Source organism: Haliotis cracherodii, unplaced genomic scaffold (assembly GCF_022045235.1).
Source record: "Haliotis cracherodii isolate W230 unplaced genomic scaffold, xgHalCrac1.p SCAF_16, whole genome shotgun sequence".
In the NCBI taxonomy this organism is placed as follows: domain Eukaryota; kingdom Metazoa; phylum Mollusca; class Gastropoda; order Lepetellida; family Haliotidae; genus Haliotis; species Haliotis cracherodii.
Window position 1 is genome coordinate 8,119,187 of NW_027266271.1, and position 17,433 is coordinate 8,136,619.

The 17,433-nt window shown below is 41.0% G+C and overlaps 1 protein-coding gene across 1 annotated transcript in view; it reads right to left on the reverse strand.

The window, feature by feature from the left end:
- LOC139463783 (uncharacterized) overlaps positions 1–17,433 on the reverse strand; it is an 83,472-nt gene that overhangs the window by 46,958 nt on the left and 19,081 nt on the right. Inside the window, exons 7-10 of the mRNA XM_071245092.1 lie at positions 10,935–11,120; positions 8,552–8,809; positions 4,899–5,117; positions 1,726–1,917 (exon numbers count right to left, since the gene is read on the reverse strand). Coding sequence (XP_071101193.1) covers positions 1,726–1,917; positions 4,899–5,117; positions 8,552–8,809; positions 10,935–11,120 — 855 coding nt within the window. The remainder of the gene's footprint in view (positions 1–1,725; positions 1,918–4,898; positions 5,118–8,551; positions 8,810–10,934; positions 11,121–17,433) is intronic.

The following is a 17,433-nucleotide window of genomic DNA, read 5'->3' on the forward strand; positions in this document are numbered from 1 at the left end:
CTGCCCAGCTACATCTACAGAAAACAACTCACCAGACATTGCCCTCTAAAAAATAATGTCGTCCAATTTACAACGTCATCAAGTTGCGAGCACAAGTTCGATCCTCCAGCAATGATGTCATAATAGAGAAATGTTTTATCCTGAAATATACGCTTCGTTGCGATTTATTGCGTAGCTATCATATATACAACAGTAATGTGGCAAATTCAATGTTCAAAGTAAAACAATATATAAGCCTATTGTATCTAAGTAGATCAATTAATTTATCCATTAACATCAAATGTAATTTATTTATTTGATCTTGATTATACAGAAGATTAAGTCTATAAGGTTTGGTCCATTACCACAACATAAATCTTGTATGTGTTGACTAGCCATTTCCACTCCAGATGCGATGTCATTCAAAGGACAGGCAGTTTTGCAACATAACAAATAATAGTTTAAACAAGATATTTGTTAGCATGTTATCTATTTTTTTTTGTATAATAACATCACAAGAGTTACTTAATTAAGTGGAAAATAGCAAGACAAAATTCGGAATTTTGGGATGTTTACGATTATATAATGGGATACAAATATTTCTCTGTTCTTTAAAAAACAGGAATGTAATGAAAATCATCACCGATGTTTCTTGTATCCCATAATGGACGTAGTTTATTTGTTAATGGTATTTTGTTCCATCTGCCTTATTCAATTGAAAGTTGATGATTTGAAGTTAAAAAATGAGATATTGGTATTCTATGTGTAATCCAAAAATTTAGGATATGGTTTAAAATATAAATTTGAATAGCTTATATGAAGTAAATTTTGAAGAATTTTCTATTTTGTTTCTCCATACTTGTAGATAATGATCATATAATCTCGTGGAAATAACATTATTTGCCGAGACGGTAGTAAAACCATCAACAGCTGGGGTATCTGACAAATGGGGTATGACCACATATAATTATGTTGAGTTCCACTTCTGACAAGAGACAAACACACGAACAACCCCTCTAAACGAAAACAAAACTCTTCCCACTCAAAATATCCTCTCTTCAGTGCGTTCCAACAATGAAGATTTTACTGACGCTTGAGGCAATATTCGATTTTCTTCATGACGTATTAGTGCAATATAGAACAGTTTATATTGTATTTACTCGCATGAAGCTGATTAAGACAGTTATACCCACATTTCCTCACTGCATCGGAGGTTCTACGGAGAAAACTGTAGGAATATTGACTGACACACCTCAGAAAACGTGGGTATAACTTTACGAGGACCTTCTGTCCTGATGAGCTTTAACGAAGCATGAATGCTTGGATGAACACATACGTTATGTATATCAAGTTAAGAAACAAGGCTATCTATTTACTTTGTTGATTTTTTATAGTAATCAAGTAATACATTTTCCAGAACTGACAAACTATCAATATGATATGAATTAAGATCCACTATTCCATGACATATGTGGCATAAAAAAGAGTATATATGTGTGATATATGTTGCTGTTGCCTACTGGTTTTTACACGGTGGATACCTCGCCTCTGGAATTACTTGACAACCGAGATGGAGATGCTGGTAATTGGCCACACTTTTGACAAATGAACAAACGGAGCCCATGAAACTGTACACCTGATACTAACTTATTTGAAAATGGTTTCAGAAATGTAAGACCTTGTGTCACTTGACTACATGGCACCTAACACAATAATAGAAACTAAGGATGAGTAACTAACACTTACATGTACAGTTGGGTACAATACTATTACTCCATATGCCTGTATCAAGTGTACACAGATACAGCTTCTGTAGGGAGACAGAGTCCGGAATGTCATATTCGTCATTACACTGTAGCTGACATTGGCTACCCAGTGTCCAAGTGTCACAGGCCATGGCCCCATTGTTTGGAGCAGGTAGTTCTGGGCAGCTGTGAACTGAAAAAATAAACAGGTTGTAATGCAGGACCAATAATTGAAAATGTTTTTCAGACCATGCAGTCCAAGGAAATAATTACATCCACCTGTGTCAATATGGATTTGATAAAAAAAACAATACTCTTACTATTTCACACAAAATAAGATTGAATGCAGTTACTTTTATTGGAACATGTTGTTAAAATATAGTACGGTAAACCACGTTTATAACGAACACGCTTATAACAAACTTGCGGATATAACTAAATGTTTTTTGTCACAGACATTTGCTGTGTATATGTTGTATATATCCTTACAACGAACAACGGTTATAAGGAATTAGATTAGTGGTCCCTTTGAGTTTGTTATAACCGTAGTTTACTATATATAATTTGATTTTTCCACCAATCATGCAAGATATTACGTAACCCAAGTGATTTTAATTTATTCTTAGTATTTGAGTCATATCTCAGTTGGCCGAAGGACCAGCTCAGTAATTGTAAATATATCTTCTGTGTCTGTGTTCTTCCTCCCATTGTTGTCTAGTCTACTGAATAACATGTTCCCGAGGCAAGGGACTACATAGGCCAATTTCCACCCTTGCCGAACTAGGCTGGAATTTCTTGGCTCGATCGTAGCGTCACCAGTTGATATTACTATGTCCCTTCTATGTGCTCCTACTGACCAATCAGATTCCACCTCTCACTTGCACATCCTTCAAACAAAATGGCAGCTCCCAGTTAAGATTATCTTATCGATAATCAAAATCTATATTGTGGTAAAATTGGTCTTATCCCCGAAGTGCATCAAATCACGTGAGCACCTTGATTAAAACATGAAAAGATTTGTAAAATATCTGTTGACGCAGAGTTGGCAGTACACATCCTTTGAACATCCTGCAATCGACAATCTACATGGTAGTTTACAAACCAGATATTGATTTCTCGATTGGACGATGCATAGACACGTTAGTCCAGCCAAAATATAACCCTTTATAGTCTGTTAACTCCCTTGCCTCAGGAAGATGACAGAATCATTTCTGACTAGAAAAGCAAGTGTTTCCTACTTTCAAGACACAAACCTTAAAACCTCGAAAACACGTAACAAATATAGCAATTACCGAGTATGACCTCTGACATTGTCGATAGCAGATTATAGCATTACAATCATTCTATACAAAATGGTCTGCAAAACGACATACCATTGTCATATAGTTCAGTTGAAACACTGGCAGTGTGTCTGCATGGTGTCACTTTTACTGGGAAGGGTATTTAATCAAAACTAAACTGAGGGGCAAAAGAAAGTATACTGAGTTTTTTTATGCTATTGAAACCTGAAAGAACTGTTGTTAAATAGTATCATGTCCTTAATCACTCATTCCTGTAACAGTTTGTAAAAAGAAATCTGTGGCTGTGTAAATTTGTGTAAAAATAAATTCGTTTAATGAAAACTGGGGTAAGAGATGAATTTGCCAGTATACCCCTAAAATGTTTGAAACGTTATAAATTTAAAGTTTATTGATTTCAACTATAAGATGCCCAATATACCCATCAACAGTTGAGTAATAATAATTAATTTTTAAAATTAAAAAAAAATAATTTTAACCACGTGGATTTCTGACGCACATTTTCATAATATCTGAAAAGTGAACGCGCGGCACCGGATCTACCTTCGATTATAAAATAATGCAGAGATGTATAATATTACATTTCCTATCTGATGGTGTAGATGTAACTGCATAATTAAACAAGTTTGAGAAAAGACACAAAGTGATGTCTTACATCAAACTGTCTCCACTTTCTATCGTACGCTGATAGAAGTACTGTATGCGTAGGTTGTTTTGTTTTTGTATTTTACAGCTTTATGGACACTGTTTGTAAACAAAATACTGCCCAACATCCGAATGACATCAACATATATCAAATGGATTTTTATTCTTATAATTATATAACGTTATACATTCTAGGATGCCTCGCTAAAAGATTAAAGGCGCCGACTGTGTTCTCCCACGTTGGTGCCCACGTTTGTCTCTCTGGACAAAGCAATGAGCATTCCTTGAAAAGTTTCATAACCACATGCACGCCTGCTACTCGGCGTACGGCATTTACCAATATAAAACAGTTAAAACAAAACGTTGCTCTTCCAACGCCATGTTCGTCCCATGGCAACACAATATCTCCCCCAGGCCGTTGATTCACGTCACTGACGATATCATGCAGCGCAACCAGCTCCGTAAGCCCACTATTTCATGGCTTGCAGTTGCTACAGTCTGCAAACATTAGTGGGGGCAGCCAAGCTGCAACTTGTACAACAGATATACCTCAACTCACAATTACCAACTACACTAAGTTGACATGTGTTAGCCCAGACCCATAATGCGCTTGTGGAAAGTTTCGAGCTTGAAGCAAATTAATATAAAATATATAACTCCTACATATTGCTGCATGGGATTATGGAAAATCACACATTGAACAGATAATGAAATAAGATGTATTTAAATAATAAACAACACTTTTTGGTGTTTATGTATTATGTTTAAAATTTAAATATGTTTTTAACATACAGGTAAGGCAACCAAGTGGAACAGCCCTTCAATAACCCCTATTTGGATTTTTAAATACTACGTCACAGGTCATAAAATATTTGAATTTAAACCCAGCTCCAATAAAACATAAGGTTAATCTTAAATTCAGCATCTTAGAAAGCCAATTAAAAGGGAAATTGAAGGGGTTTTTTAAATTTACATTTCAAATGTGCATTTTGCTGTGCACAGCGTTCATTGTAAGATCTAATTTATTTCATTTGATGTCTTCTTGACACTTTCTTTTGTCATTAGATTCTGACATGTATGGGGAATTCAAGGATGTATGAATTGCAGCTGAGTTTGAAATATACATGAGTAAAAGGTAAATTGTATTCTATTCAATTTTAAATATCATCATGCCTCGCGCAAACCAAAGAGTCCAAAGAGTGAATACACTTTTATGGCAAATGCCTCTTACCTTTGCAAGAAGACTTTTCGCTACTTGGGTTATCGTATGTGCCATACACCCATTGACCTCTGATTCCGTTTGCCTCCTTCTTGCAAGTGATGTATTTCTCTCCTACCAATTTTATAGCCATGTCACATTCCAGTTTGCATGAGGCCCCCTCACGAAAGTTAAGGCAGCCTGGCGTATCCATGTACTCATCATCAAACCTTGGAGGATCACACGTGACAGCTATAAATGAAAGATTAATCAAACAGTATTACACATCAATGAACCTGAAGATTTGACACTACTGATATTTAGACAAAATGTTTACTAGCATGTTAATTCAGCATCACGTCATGCCAAATGAAATCGATTCAAATGATAAAATTCAAAGCAGTGGTTTCTAGTTGTCAAATTTCTTTCCTAATGGTCCTATATAGAACAAGAAGGCAATTAGAAGATAATTCTAACTGGAAGGGTGTTTGAACTGTAGGACCTTTCCCAACTTTCCCCCGAATGCCTGGTAACTTTCCCATTAAAAACATCGTGAACCATTTTGACTTTACAACATCACAGTTCATTTGGCTCTAAATGAGAACGATGAAGTGCAAAATAACTCAAAATCGGTACTAGTGTATTAAATGTCAATACGGTAAGTAACAGTCACACCTATAGTTGCGACCATCAGCAGTGACACAAGCAGTTCCGACGACGGGGGTTGTGACATGAGCGAGTCAGATTGAGATGAAAAGTATCAGGAGATGATCCCTCTTATGCTGTTATGCCCTGTACTGTTGTGTAGGACATGCAGTGCGTGTTTGCACTGTTCCTCCTACTGTTGTACCCCTTCCATTCAAGATGTCAACTTGTATACATAAAACATGATAGTTTCCTAAACAACTAATTCATGTGATGGGAATAAAAATAAAAATTAGCAGATATTGTTTGGTACAGTATATTAGTTACTGTGAGGGGGCACGGGTGGCCCAGTCGTCTAAGGCGCCGCGATTTTCTGTGCAGAGTTGCGTCCCTTGGGCACGCCAGAAACCTATGATTGTGGGTTCGAATCCCGGTTCGCCCCGATTATGTTTCTAGGTTTGTCAGCACCATACCCGTGCTCGTGGGTTTCACCGAAGTGGTAAACGTCTGAGACCTGCATCACTTCGGGCTTTCCTCCCACATTAAGCTGACACGCCGTGATATAACTGGAATACTGTTAAAAGCGGCGTAAAACCCAACTCACTCACTCACTCAAGATGTCAACTTGTATACATAAAACATGATAGTTTCCTAAACAACTAATTCATGTGATGGGAATAAAAATAAAAATTAGCAGATATTGTTTGGTACAGTATATTAGTTACTGTGTGGGGGCACGGGTGGCCCAGTCGTCTAAGGCGCCGCGATTCGCTGTGCAGAGTTGAGTCCCAGAAACCTATGATTGTGGGTTCGAATCCCGCTTCGCTCTGATTATGTTTCTAGGTTTGTCAGCACCATATCCGTGCTCGTGGGTTTCACCAAAGTGGTAAACGTCTAAGGCCTGCATTACTTTGGGCTTTCCTCCAACATTAAGCTGACACATATATAACTGGAATACTGTTTAAAGCGGCGTTAAAGCCAACTCACTCACTCACTCACCCTGTACTGTGTACCGTATTGACATTTAATAGACAATTCCCGATTTTGAGTTATTTGGCAATTCATCATTCTCATTTGGAGCCAAACGGACTGTAACCATTCTATGACTTATGTTTTTCTTAATGTATAGACTCGTCAAAAATGAAACAGATGAAAACTATATGTCATATCTTGAATGGACTATGTAAGATGTGACGAATCGTCACATGGCACTGGCTTATGGCAGAGGTACTATTCTGACTGCATGGAACTCTGGGTAGGAGAGTATCTTTCCAACATGCCGCCATTTTGTGCATGTGTGATGTCGACTATTTGTGTCCAGACGGTTTCAGGGAAGAGATTTGTTTGTTTGTTGTTTAACGCCGCACTCAGATATATTCCAGCTATATATCTGAAGATAATCAACTCTTGACCAGACAATCCAGTGATTGATATTATATAAGCATCGATCCACGCAATTGGGATAAGATGTCATGATCAATGAAGTCATAAAGCCTGACCACCCAATACCATAAGTTGCCTCTTACGACAAGCAAGGGTTCATGAAAACCCATTCTAACTCAGATCTTAACAGGTCTCCATCAAGGAGAAATGGTACAGTGTCTTGATGCATTTTGACTCAGATGATGATGAAAGTAAAGGAAAAAATATTGAATTTGCTGCATATTACTATCAAAATCCTGTATTCAAGTCGGGTCAGATTTGATAAACAGGTGTTTGAGTCAATTCTATTCTACAAATCAGAGCCCTATGATGGACCATCGAACATGATCTTAATTTAAACAGACATCAGGTCATACTTTAAACAGCACACCCGGAGTTGTTGCTGCAAATCTTGTTCTTGTGGTTAATGAGTGAGTGAATAATGTTTTACACCGCTTTTAGCAATATTCCAGCAATATCACGGTGGGAGACACCACAAAGGGTACCCAATGTACCCATGTGAAGAATCAAACATGGGTCTTCTGCGTGAAGAGCGAACGCTTTAACCAATAGGCTGCCTCACCGCCCCTCTTGTGGTTAATTAGGAATTGACCTTCACTTTGTGTGAGTTCATTGGAGTATGAACCTTCATAGAGTGAGGGCCAAACTGTATGAACGTCGGAGCTTGCGAAAATTTGTATCACAATTTCTTACCTCAAAGGATGTAGGCCAAGATCTAAACACAATTTTATTTTGTACGTGTGACTTCATGTTTACACTGACAGCCATACAACAACCAGCTATATCGCGGAGTAAAATAGTTCCTCAAAAAGAGAGGTGACATCATGACATGGGCGTATGGATGCACAACTTGCTCTTCAGAAACATCTTACGCAGTACGTGTGTTCAAATCATATCCACATTAGATAAGACAGGTCTGGTAAGAACTACCTCAGTAAGTCAGTCACAGCGCGTCGTAATACATTTGCATCAAGTACAAGACGTCAAAATGGCCGACACGATAAACGTGACGGGAGAGATTTCCGAAGTTGTTAATGAACGTGTGGCGGTTACATGTGTTAGTCATCATTGATCAACTGGCCGATCATTGAAGGGTGAATAAAGATGCGTCAAACAGACACCAAGGTAAATTCATAGATTGCTGGAGACGGTCAATGTCAGCATGGGCACGGATCGAGTCGTCACTACGATAGTTTAGTTGTGCATTTCATCGTTTGTTCATTGGGATAGGCCACAGCGAAGATATTCGTGAACAATAAATGCAGTCACGCTCTCTGACATTTCTCAATGTATACTGAAACGCTGAGACCAAGAATAAGGGTTCTAAATGATCAGAAAGAACACTTATGTGTGCTTTCGTGCTAGGGAATTCCCAGGGGTTTCCCCAGGAATGTGGAAGTAGTCCGTCAGTGTTTACGTCATTTCAAGAACACGGTCTCGTGAAAAACGTATGAACGTCAAATGGTGTCGTTCATACACTTATGAACGTCAATTTCGCGGTCATGTGACCGCTCTCTCGTCCAATGGAAAAGCCGTATATCGTGTAAACTTCAAATTAAAAAATTATTGACAAGTATTGTTTGCTGACAGTTACTTACACTGTACTTTGACGAGGAAGAAACATGGATCGGCTTTGTTGTTAGACGAGTCTGTTGCTGTGAAACTAACTATGTGTGTTCCCACAGAAAATGATCCACCATTTTTTATTGCAGATGAACTTCTTAAAGGGATGGTTTCCTTCGAGTTGTCAGACACAGTAATGTCTGGCCAAATAACATGAGTAGTTGGAGCATTTGGGTCAGCTGTCTTCAGGATTGTTGTCGCAGGACAATTGTTGATTTGTGGCGGTTGAGTATCTGCATGAAAACAATTGTATCAGTTTGCAAGAAAACACATTAATCTAAGTTGGTACATATTATCTTTAAGGCAGAATATCTAGAAGTTATCATGTTATCCATGATCACAAGGGATATTATTTATGAAAGCATCATGGAAACTGAAGTAACACTTTTCAACTGGCAAATGTGACATAATGATGAAAGATTATACATTTAGTCATTCACAAACACTTGCTAAACTGGAATTCTCTCTGACAGTTTGCATACACAATGATATAGTTCTCAATAGGCGCAAAATGAATGACACACAAGTGGTCCGAGTCTTCCAGATCAGAGGGTAACTAACCAACCAAGGTAGAACAAAATACAGTTTTATTCAATGTATGCTCATGACCATGATGGAAATAAGCACTGAAGAAATATATTCAGCAATGATCAACATATCTAGGACTTCCCAAGGCTGAGCATGTTACTTTGAAGGTGTGAACAGTCTTTTCCCTCTTCTTCTGGGCCGATATTTAAATCAACTTACATTTGATGTATGCCATTTGTGTTGGCAAGGTGACCAATTCTTGAAGGTAAGAAGAAGTCTTTTCACTCTTCTTCTTGACTGATATTTAAACCAAGATCAAACGGTGCCAACTTTTCCACTTACATCATGATGGACCGAGTTCATGTCGCTGTTGAAATTTCCCGCCCCCCCCCTCCCCCCCCCCCCCCCCCCCCCCCACACACACACACACACAAACCCCCCCCCCCACACACACCTTGACCTAAAGTATCCTTGGTAACTTCGTTTTGTCATTAGTGTCAATCATGATAGCGCGTCCGTATTAATTATCGATAGTTTCTTAGCAGGAAACACGAATATCCCAATGAATTATATCGGTCTCTAGCTACTGGAATGATAAATCCTTGGAACGTTTCATATCCACAGTCAAACAAAATGAACCCTGTTGCTCTTCTCCACCTTCTTCCTTCCACAGTGATACCATTTAACATGTCTACAGTTTCCACAGGCCAAGAGTCATGGCTCAAGCATATTATAAACTGATAACAAACAATCAGTGTAGTTTCTTGATGCATTTAATGTGAATTTGAATTTGAAGGTGGCTGGTGTCCGACAAGGCCTGTGTCATTCCCAAATCATAACTGTACTATAGCTGTCTTTCTTTTTAAACCATCAATATTATAATACAAAGGGATATCAGAAAAAATTGAGCCTGGTATATGTTAGTGGCTTGTTGGTATCTCTACATGGGACATTTATTAGTATTGATCTGTGTAAGTTGAGTCAGCTTTCATGTGTGCTTTTGGTGTGCTTCAGTCCAGACTTCGACTCTGAGATACCATACTCTACGTCGGCCACTATCTCTTATGGCTTGTTAACTAAATATAATCACAAACAGGAGAATTTCTTTCTAGTCTCGACGCAGGAGATCAGACCAGGATCCCTAACTTTTATCCAGAGAGCTAACAAGAATCCAAGTAAACCAAGAAGTCTCGAAGCAACACCTTCTTTTTGGACAGCAAAGGCATAACACATATCAAACTATTTATCATGGGGAACAACTATGGAAGGTGGAGTTGAAACTAACTGGAAAGATTGTGTTTGTCTTTCAAAGAGAAGCGATGCAGATGACCTGCTCCATCATGTTGCCATTGCTTCTATACTGGGGATGTAGATATGAGCTTCTGCCCTATAAAACTCATTCATCAGATCTGGCCCACAGTCACAACCACCTGTTTTCATATTGGAAAAATCACTTGCGTGGTCAGAGATTTCACGTATAGATGTGTTGTGTGTTCTATGGTTATGTACGAGTGTATCAAGGCATGATGTCAAACTTCTGTGTGGTCCTGATTGATGTCTCAACACACTCAAATAGTGGAAATGCCATCTTCCCAAGGCAAGACTGTTCACTAGCCTGTATCAAAGACAAGTTTCCACTAGACTTTGAAATGTAGGCTGGTGGACGCTCTTGCCTCTGGAAGATGGGAAAGTCAAACCTCTGCTCACACGTAAACACTATTATAGATGCTAGACATATGGTAGACCTGATTGGCGAGTGGGTACAATAGTCGAAGTCGAAACTAGTTATGGGAATCAAAAATCTGTATTTTAATGTAATGAATGTCTCACCTTCACACATCATGTCATGTGTTGTCCATGTTTTGTCTTTGGTACACATTGTCCATTGTCCCCTGACCGGTGCATAGCCATTCTCCTCATCACAAGTCAACCAACAAATGCTCTTAAAAGTCTTTCCATTGGTACAGCGGAAGCTCTTGCCATTCTTTGGTACTGTTAGTTCTGAACATTCAGTTGCTAAAAATACAACAGAGTAGGTCAGATATAAAACACCATTTGGCAATGACAGAGCTTTTCTTTTTGATCTCTTGATAATAGAACAATTTCATGAAAAATATGTTGCCAGCGGGATTCGAACCCACAAAGTCTGCACCGAAATAGTCTTCTGCCACGGCGACATGGAAGAAACATTATGAAATTAACTAAATATTTACTTACTAATAGTTTCTCAGTCTGTGAAATATGTGTTTTATGTTATCCTGTGCATTGTACGTTTGTGTGTTTTGGTAACTCTTTGTTCAAGAAACGAACAGATAGAAAAGACATAACTCTTATCTTGATAAGGTCTATGTCTGTTCATATGGTGGCATCAACACGGGCTTGTAATATCTAGGTGATTGACGGATGTGATCGAGTTGGTCCTATATGAATTATATACTTGCCCCGGACATGCATTTCTCTACCCGAGTCGTCAAAGAGCAAGGTGCATGTTCAAAGGGCTCAGGGAACACATTTCAGGACTCACACAGTGTTCTCATAGTTGAGCATAAATTATATTAAAATATGGTTAGCAAAACAATATTTAAACAGTTTAGGAGCTAGGGTTCTCTGAATGTTGGCCATGTTTTCAGTAGGTTAGTCCAAACAGACCATGGAGTCTAATCGACAACATCTGCATGTCAGAACTTCTACACCTAACAGCCCAGAAGACTGGACTTGAGGAGAAGTGGGTGAAACTCACATAGGAATCAACAGTCACACGTGATCAAATAGGTTTTCGTTTCATCTTTGAGAGTCATTTAGAAGTTCTAGCAGTGATGTGTATCTACTATCTTTTGAAACAAAACATGATTTAATGATATGTAGGGATTAATAAAAATACAATAAGAAATTACATACATTTGTAGAAGCAAGGGATTAGGTATGCACTGGACCCTTTTGTTGTTTTAAGCTGCAGAAGTATTGGCAGATAGTCACAAAAGACAAATAGTTTTAGGTCTAACCTTAGGTAAAGCGCTGTCATCACACTATAAAATCATATATTTTTTCAACAGATGTCCTATTCACTGTCAGCTATTCCCAATTGGCCTTTAGGAAAACCTAATCCCACTACCAGTGCCACTAGCGTGCCTTGGGCGGGACAATGACATTTCTTTCTTTCCAATAAAGAACATCACGTAGATGCAGATAAATTGGGGAAAAGGGTGGGAAGACCACTGATGCAATTGAGGTTGTATTCTTAGAATTATAGTGATAAGTATTGCTTGATGATTCCTTGGAATACCCTTCTCTTATTTCATCATAGCCAGAATTAACCAAAGGGAAATGTGGGATGTAGCTTCTGATAGCCCTGAACACCTGACAGCAATGAAATATACATACAGACACAATAACAGAAATGCACAATACTTGATTCTTCCTCTGAAAGTACCGTTACATTGGCATTTTTATGACGTCACTTCTGGTATTATGCCGTCACATCTTGGTCATGTGACATCACTTCCTCTCTCATGACGTTACAACTATTAATGTGGGTGGTCTCTTCCAGTTACAATTATGCCACTTCCGGTTTTACTGAGGTCACTTCCTTTGATGACGTCACTTCCAGTTATCTGACATCATATCCAGCTTTGAGGAGACTCCAATATGGTGTCATTCCCTTGAACCATACAGCCCCTCAAGATGTTATAATATGAGTCCAGCCATTAACCTAAGATCTGTCACACCCTGGCCACAAATAATCAAAAGGCTAACTTACCTTCTAAGGTTGTAGTTGTTGGAATCTTCATACACAAATGACCTGAGAAACAAAAACCTGTGCTTCTACTGACGGTCCCAGTGAATATACCCCTCAAGATCAGGCTGGATATCATGCAAGTAGAGGTATTGTGGGATTTCCACTGACAGCTTGATACGACTTGTCTGACAGAGACAGAGTTTCATGATGCTTAGCTGGTATTTCATGGGTTGTGCAGTTCTCAAACATTGGGCATGGCAGTAGTTGTCGGCTATAGTTGCCTTTAGCCATCCTGCAATATTAATATCCTGTGAATAGGAGTCTGTCGGGATGATCCACAATGCTCAAATGGAATGGCGTCTATGTCCTAGCAGTAGTCATGGCCGCAGTAACTACGGCTAGAAGGAAAGCTGTCTTCCTCGAAAAGTGTATATTTAGGTGCTTCCATTCAGGCCGACAGGATGTTGGATAAATCCCATTTTGAGAAAGTGTGTGGGGTTTTGATTTCCTCTAGTAGTAGAGACTTCGATTGTGTAGTGTGAAGTTCAAAGCGTGCAGGTGAAGATTGTGGATGCGGCTGTAAAGTATGTGCGATCTGGGCTGGCACAGAAGGTGATCTGGTAGTTCTGGTTCTTCCAAGTGTATAGGAAAAAGTCTGGGAAAACACTTTGGTCAAGTTGGGATTTGACGCCTTCTGTGTCCTCAACCTTCCCCAGACCTCTGTCTTGGAGAGACGAAGGTGGATATGCATAGGCTAACAGTCCATCCCAACTCATGCATTGTCCATCTTCCTGTAGCGCTAGTGGGTCCGGTACTGGAGTGACGTATTATGGGAGCATGTTGTTGAGATGGCAAAGAGACTGACATGTGGAGTGTCCACCTTGGCTGTTATCTACTGAAACACTTCAGGAGGTTGAGACAATTATGTCGTTAATATCTGTACTTCCAGGAAAGACAATCTGTCAGTATGTGGAACTTCCCTGGTATGTGACAAGCTGCCAGTCTGCAGCTGATCGTGTCTGCGAAACCGAATAAACGTTTAGTCTCCCTCAACAAATTCCCTGATCTTGTTCCCCTTTGTCTCTGAATATAGGCTACCATTGAGGTGTTGTCTCCTGCAACCAGAACTACTGAATGGCCCAAATGGCGTCTCCAAGCCTTGATTGCTGTGTATATCGCTTTCATTTCCAGACAACTGATGTATATTTCCATGTCTGATTCTGGCAATCCGTCTCGGACTGTAGCACTGTTTATATAAACACGCCAACCTACGCCCAAAGTTCTGGAGAGGGGAGTATTAACATGATCAAGGAAATCCCTGTCATGACGATGCGATGATTTAGCCACCAAGTCAGATCCAACAACCAAGTTGTGGGAGGTTGTATCTGTGTCACTAGATAGAGAGATCTCGTCCAGTTCATCTATGTTTGTATGGAATGTAACTGAAGCATTCCTCTCTATGTAACGTCACTTGGAGAGATGTGAGTGTCCCTAGACATGACATCCACCAACGGCCAATCCTGTGCGCCTAGAGTCATGTCCATTGCCCTTTAAGTACCTGTCCTCTGGAGGACCTAGGATACCTATATGAAGTAGACATCTATCCCCGATGTAGACGTTGTCTTGTTATGGCTTTGACTCGGTGGGATGAACCAGGAATCCCAGTTAAGATAGCAACTGTATCAGAAAACTGTTATTTTTATAAAATTTGAGCCGGATTCTGAACTGCAGAGAGAAAGTCGTCGATGTTCGATGAAAGCCTGACTAGATGTAGATGTGCAAATCGAGGTGGTTATCAAAGGGAATAGGCGGAAATACTGGGACAACTTGGATGGACTTGGATGGGACATGAAGAAATTGAAGCTGATTAACCCATGAGTTCTGCGATTTTTGATCGATTCCAACTGAAACTTGGGCGGACCTACAAGATAATATTTGATGAGGAACTTCAAATCGATTATCATGCACATGTCTGACATAATATTTTTCAGCACTAGGGAGACTGGTAAATAACATTCCATGGAGGTGTCTGAACGTCCCAGTGCATGAATCACCCCTTTGACTAGTAGATTCCGTATGCCAGATATAATTAACTGACTACAGTGCTTTGCAAGTGTTGATGTTGGTTGAAATACCCTGTCCTCATAACTTTGATAAACCAGCGGTTGGTCGTAATGAGGTCGTTGTTGGCATAAAGTAAAGTAGGGTAGAGACGTGCTTCTCCTGCCAAACCGGGGCACCAAACGAATCTCGTCCAGATGTGACATGTCTCCTTGAAGGTGAATCGTGAGGCGCTGTTAAAGACTCGGTGAGTCACTTATGAGTCTTTACCACCATGTTTACAGTGGAAACCTGAAAGCTTCCTTTGGTTTCCCAACGAGCCTCGTCCAAAACTAAGTGAAGTTCCTTGTTAAAGAATTCAAGTTATGTGATTGGCTGAGAGATATTGGCTTTCTGAACGGGCTCAGATATTCGAGAGTAAACCAATTTCATCTCGAATGGTGTATCTCCTGGCAAGTCAAAAAACATGTGATGTACAACCTGGCGCAAACCAAACGATGTATTCTCCGAAATTCACCATTTGTCTGTTGACAGTATGTATCCTTGAACTTAGTCATCATCAGTGGAGGGCTGTTGAGAAAATGGCGACCCATGAGTCTCATACAATATTTTACAAATTTGTGGCATCCAACTTAATTTATTCATAATACCATAGCATGATACCTTCACCTTCAAGTCTGGGTTTAATATGGTGGCGGCAGGCTTTCTAAACCCAGAGCAAGACGCCTTCACCTTCAAGTCTGAGTTAGACACGATGGCGGCAAGCTTTCAAAACCCAGAGCAAGACACCTTTACCTTCAAGTCTGGGTTAGACACGGCGGCGGCAGGCTTTCCCACCCCAGAGTAAGACACCTTCACCTTCAAGTCTGGGTTAGACATGGTGGCGGCAGGCTTTCCTACTCCACAGCTTGACACTTGGATTTGAGAAGGTGGCGGCAGGCTTTCCAACCCCAGAGCAAGACACCTTCACCTTCAAGTCTGGGTTAGACACAGTGGCGGCAGGCTTTCCTACTCCAGACCTTGACACTTGGATTTGACGCGGTGGCGGCAGGCTTTCCAACCCCAGAGCAAGACACCTTCACCTTCAAGTCTGGGTTAGAAACAGTGGCGGCAGGCTTTCCTACTCCAGACCTTGACACTTGGATTTGACGCGGTGGCGGCAGGCTTTCCAACCCCAGAGCAAGACACCTTCACCTTCAAGTCTGGGTTAGACACAGTGGCGGCAGGCTTTCCTACTCCATAGCTTGACAGTTGGATTTGACAAGGTGGCGGCAGGCTTTCCAACCCGAAAGCAAGACACCTTCACCTTCAAGTCTGGGTTAGACATGGTGGCGGCAGGCTTTCAAAGCCCAGAGGATGACGCCTTCCCCTTCAAGTCTGGGTTAGACTTGGAGGCGGCAGGTTTCCCACCCCAGAGCATGACACCTTCACCTTCAAGTCTGGGTTAGACACGGTGGCGGCAGGCTTTCCTACTCCATACCTTGACACTTGGATTTGACACGGTGGCGGCAGGCTTTCCAACCCCAGAGCAAGACACCTTCACCTTCAAGTCTGGGTTAGACACAGTGGCGGCAGGCTTTCCCATCCCAGAGCATGACACCTTCACCTTCAAGTCTGGGTTAGACACAGTGGCGGCAGGCTTTCCAACCCCAGAGCAAGACACCTTCACCTTCAAGTCTGGGTACGACACGGTGGCGGCAGGCTTTCCTACTCCAGAGCTCGACACCTGCATTTGAACGGTGACGACAAGCTTTCAAACCCCAGAGCATGACACCTTCACCTTCAAGTCTGGGTTAGACATGGTGGCGGTAGGCTTTCCCACCCCAGAGCATGACACCTTCACCTTCAAGTCTGGGTTAGACACAGTGGCGGCAGGCTTTCCAACCCCAGAGCAAGACCCCTTCACCTTCAAGTCTGGGTACGACACGGTGGCGGCAGGCTTTCCTACTCCAGAGCTCGACACCTGCATTTGAACGGTGGCGACAAGCTTTCAAACCCCAGAGCATGACACCTTCAAGTCTGGGTTAGACACGGTGGCGGTAGGCTTTCCCAAACCCAGAGCATGACACCTTCACCTTCAAGTCTGGGTTAGACATGGTGGCGGCAGGCTTTCCTACTCCAGAGCATGACACCTTCACCTTCAAGTCTGGGTTAGACACGGTGGCGGTAGGCTTTCCTACTCCAGAGCATGACACCTTCACCTTCAAGTCTGGGTTAGACATGGTGGCGGCAGGCTTTCCTACTCCAGAGCATGACACCTTCACCTTCAAGTCTGGGTTAGACACGGTGGCGGTAGGCTTTCCCAAACCCAGAGCATGACACCTTCACCTTCAAGTCTGGGTTAGACACGGTGGCGGCATGCTTCAAACCCCAGAGGATGACGCCTTCCCCTTCAAGTCTGGGTTAGACACGGTGGCGACAGGCTTTCAAGACCCAGAGCAAAACACCTTCACTTCAAGTCTGGGTTAGACACGGTGGCGGCAGGCTTTCAAACCCCAGAGCAAGACACATTTACCTTCCAGTCTGGGTTAG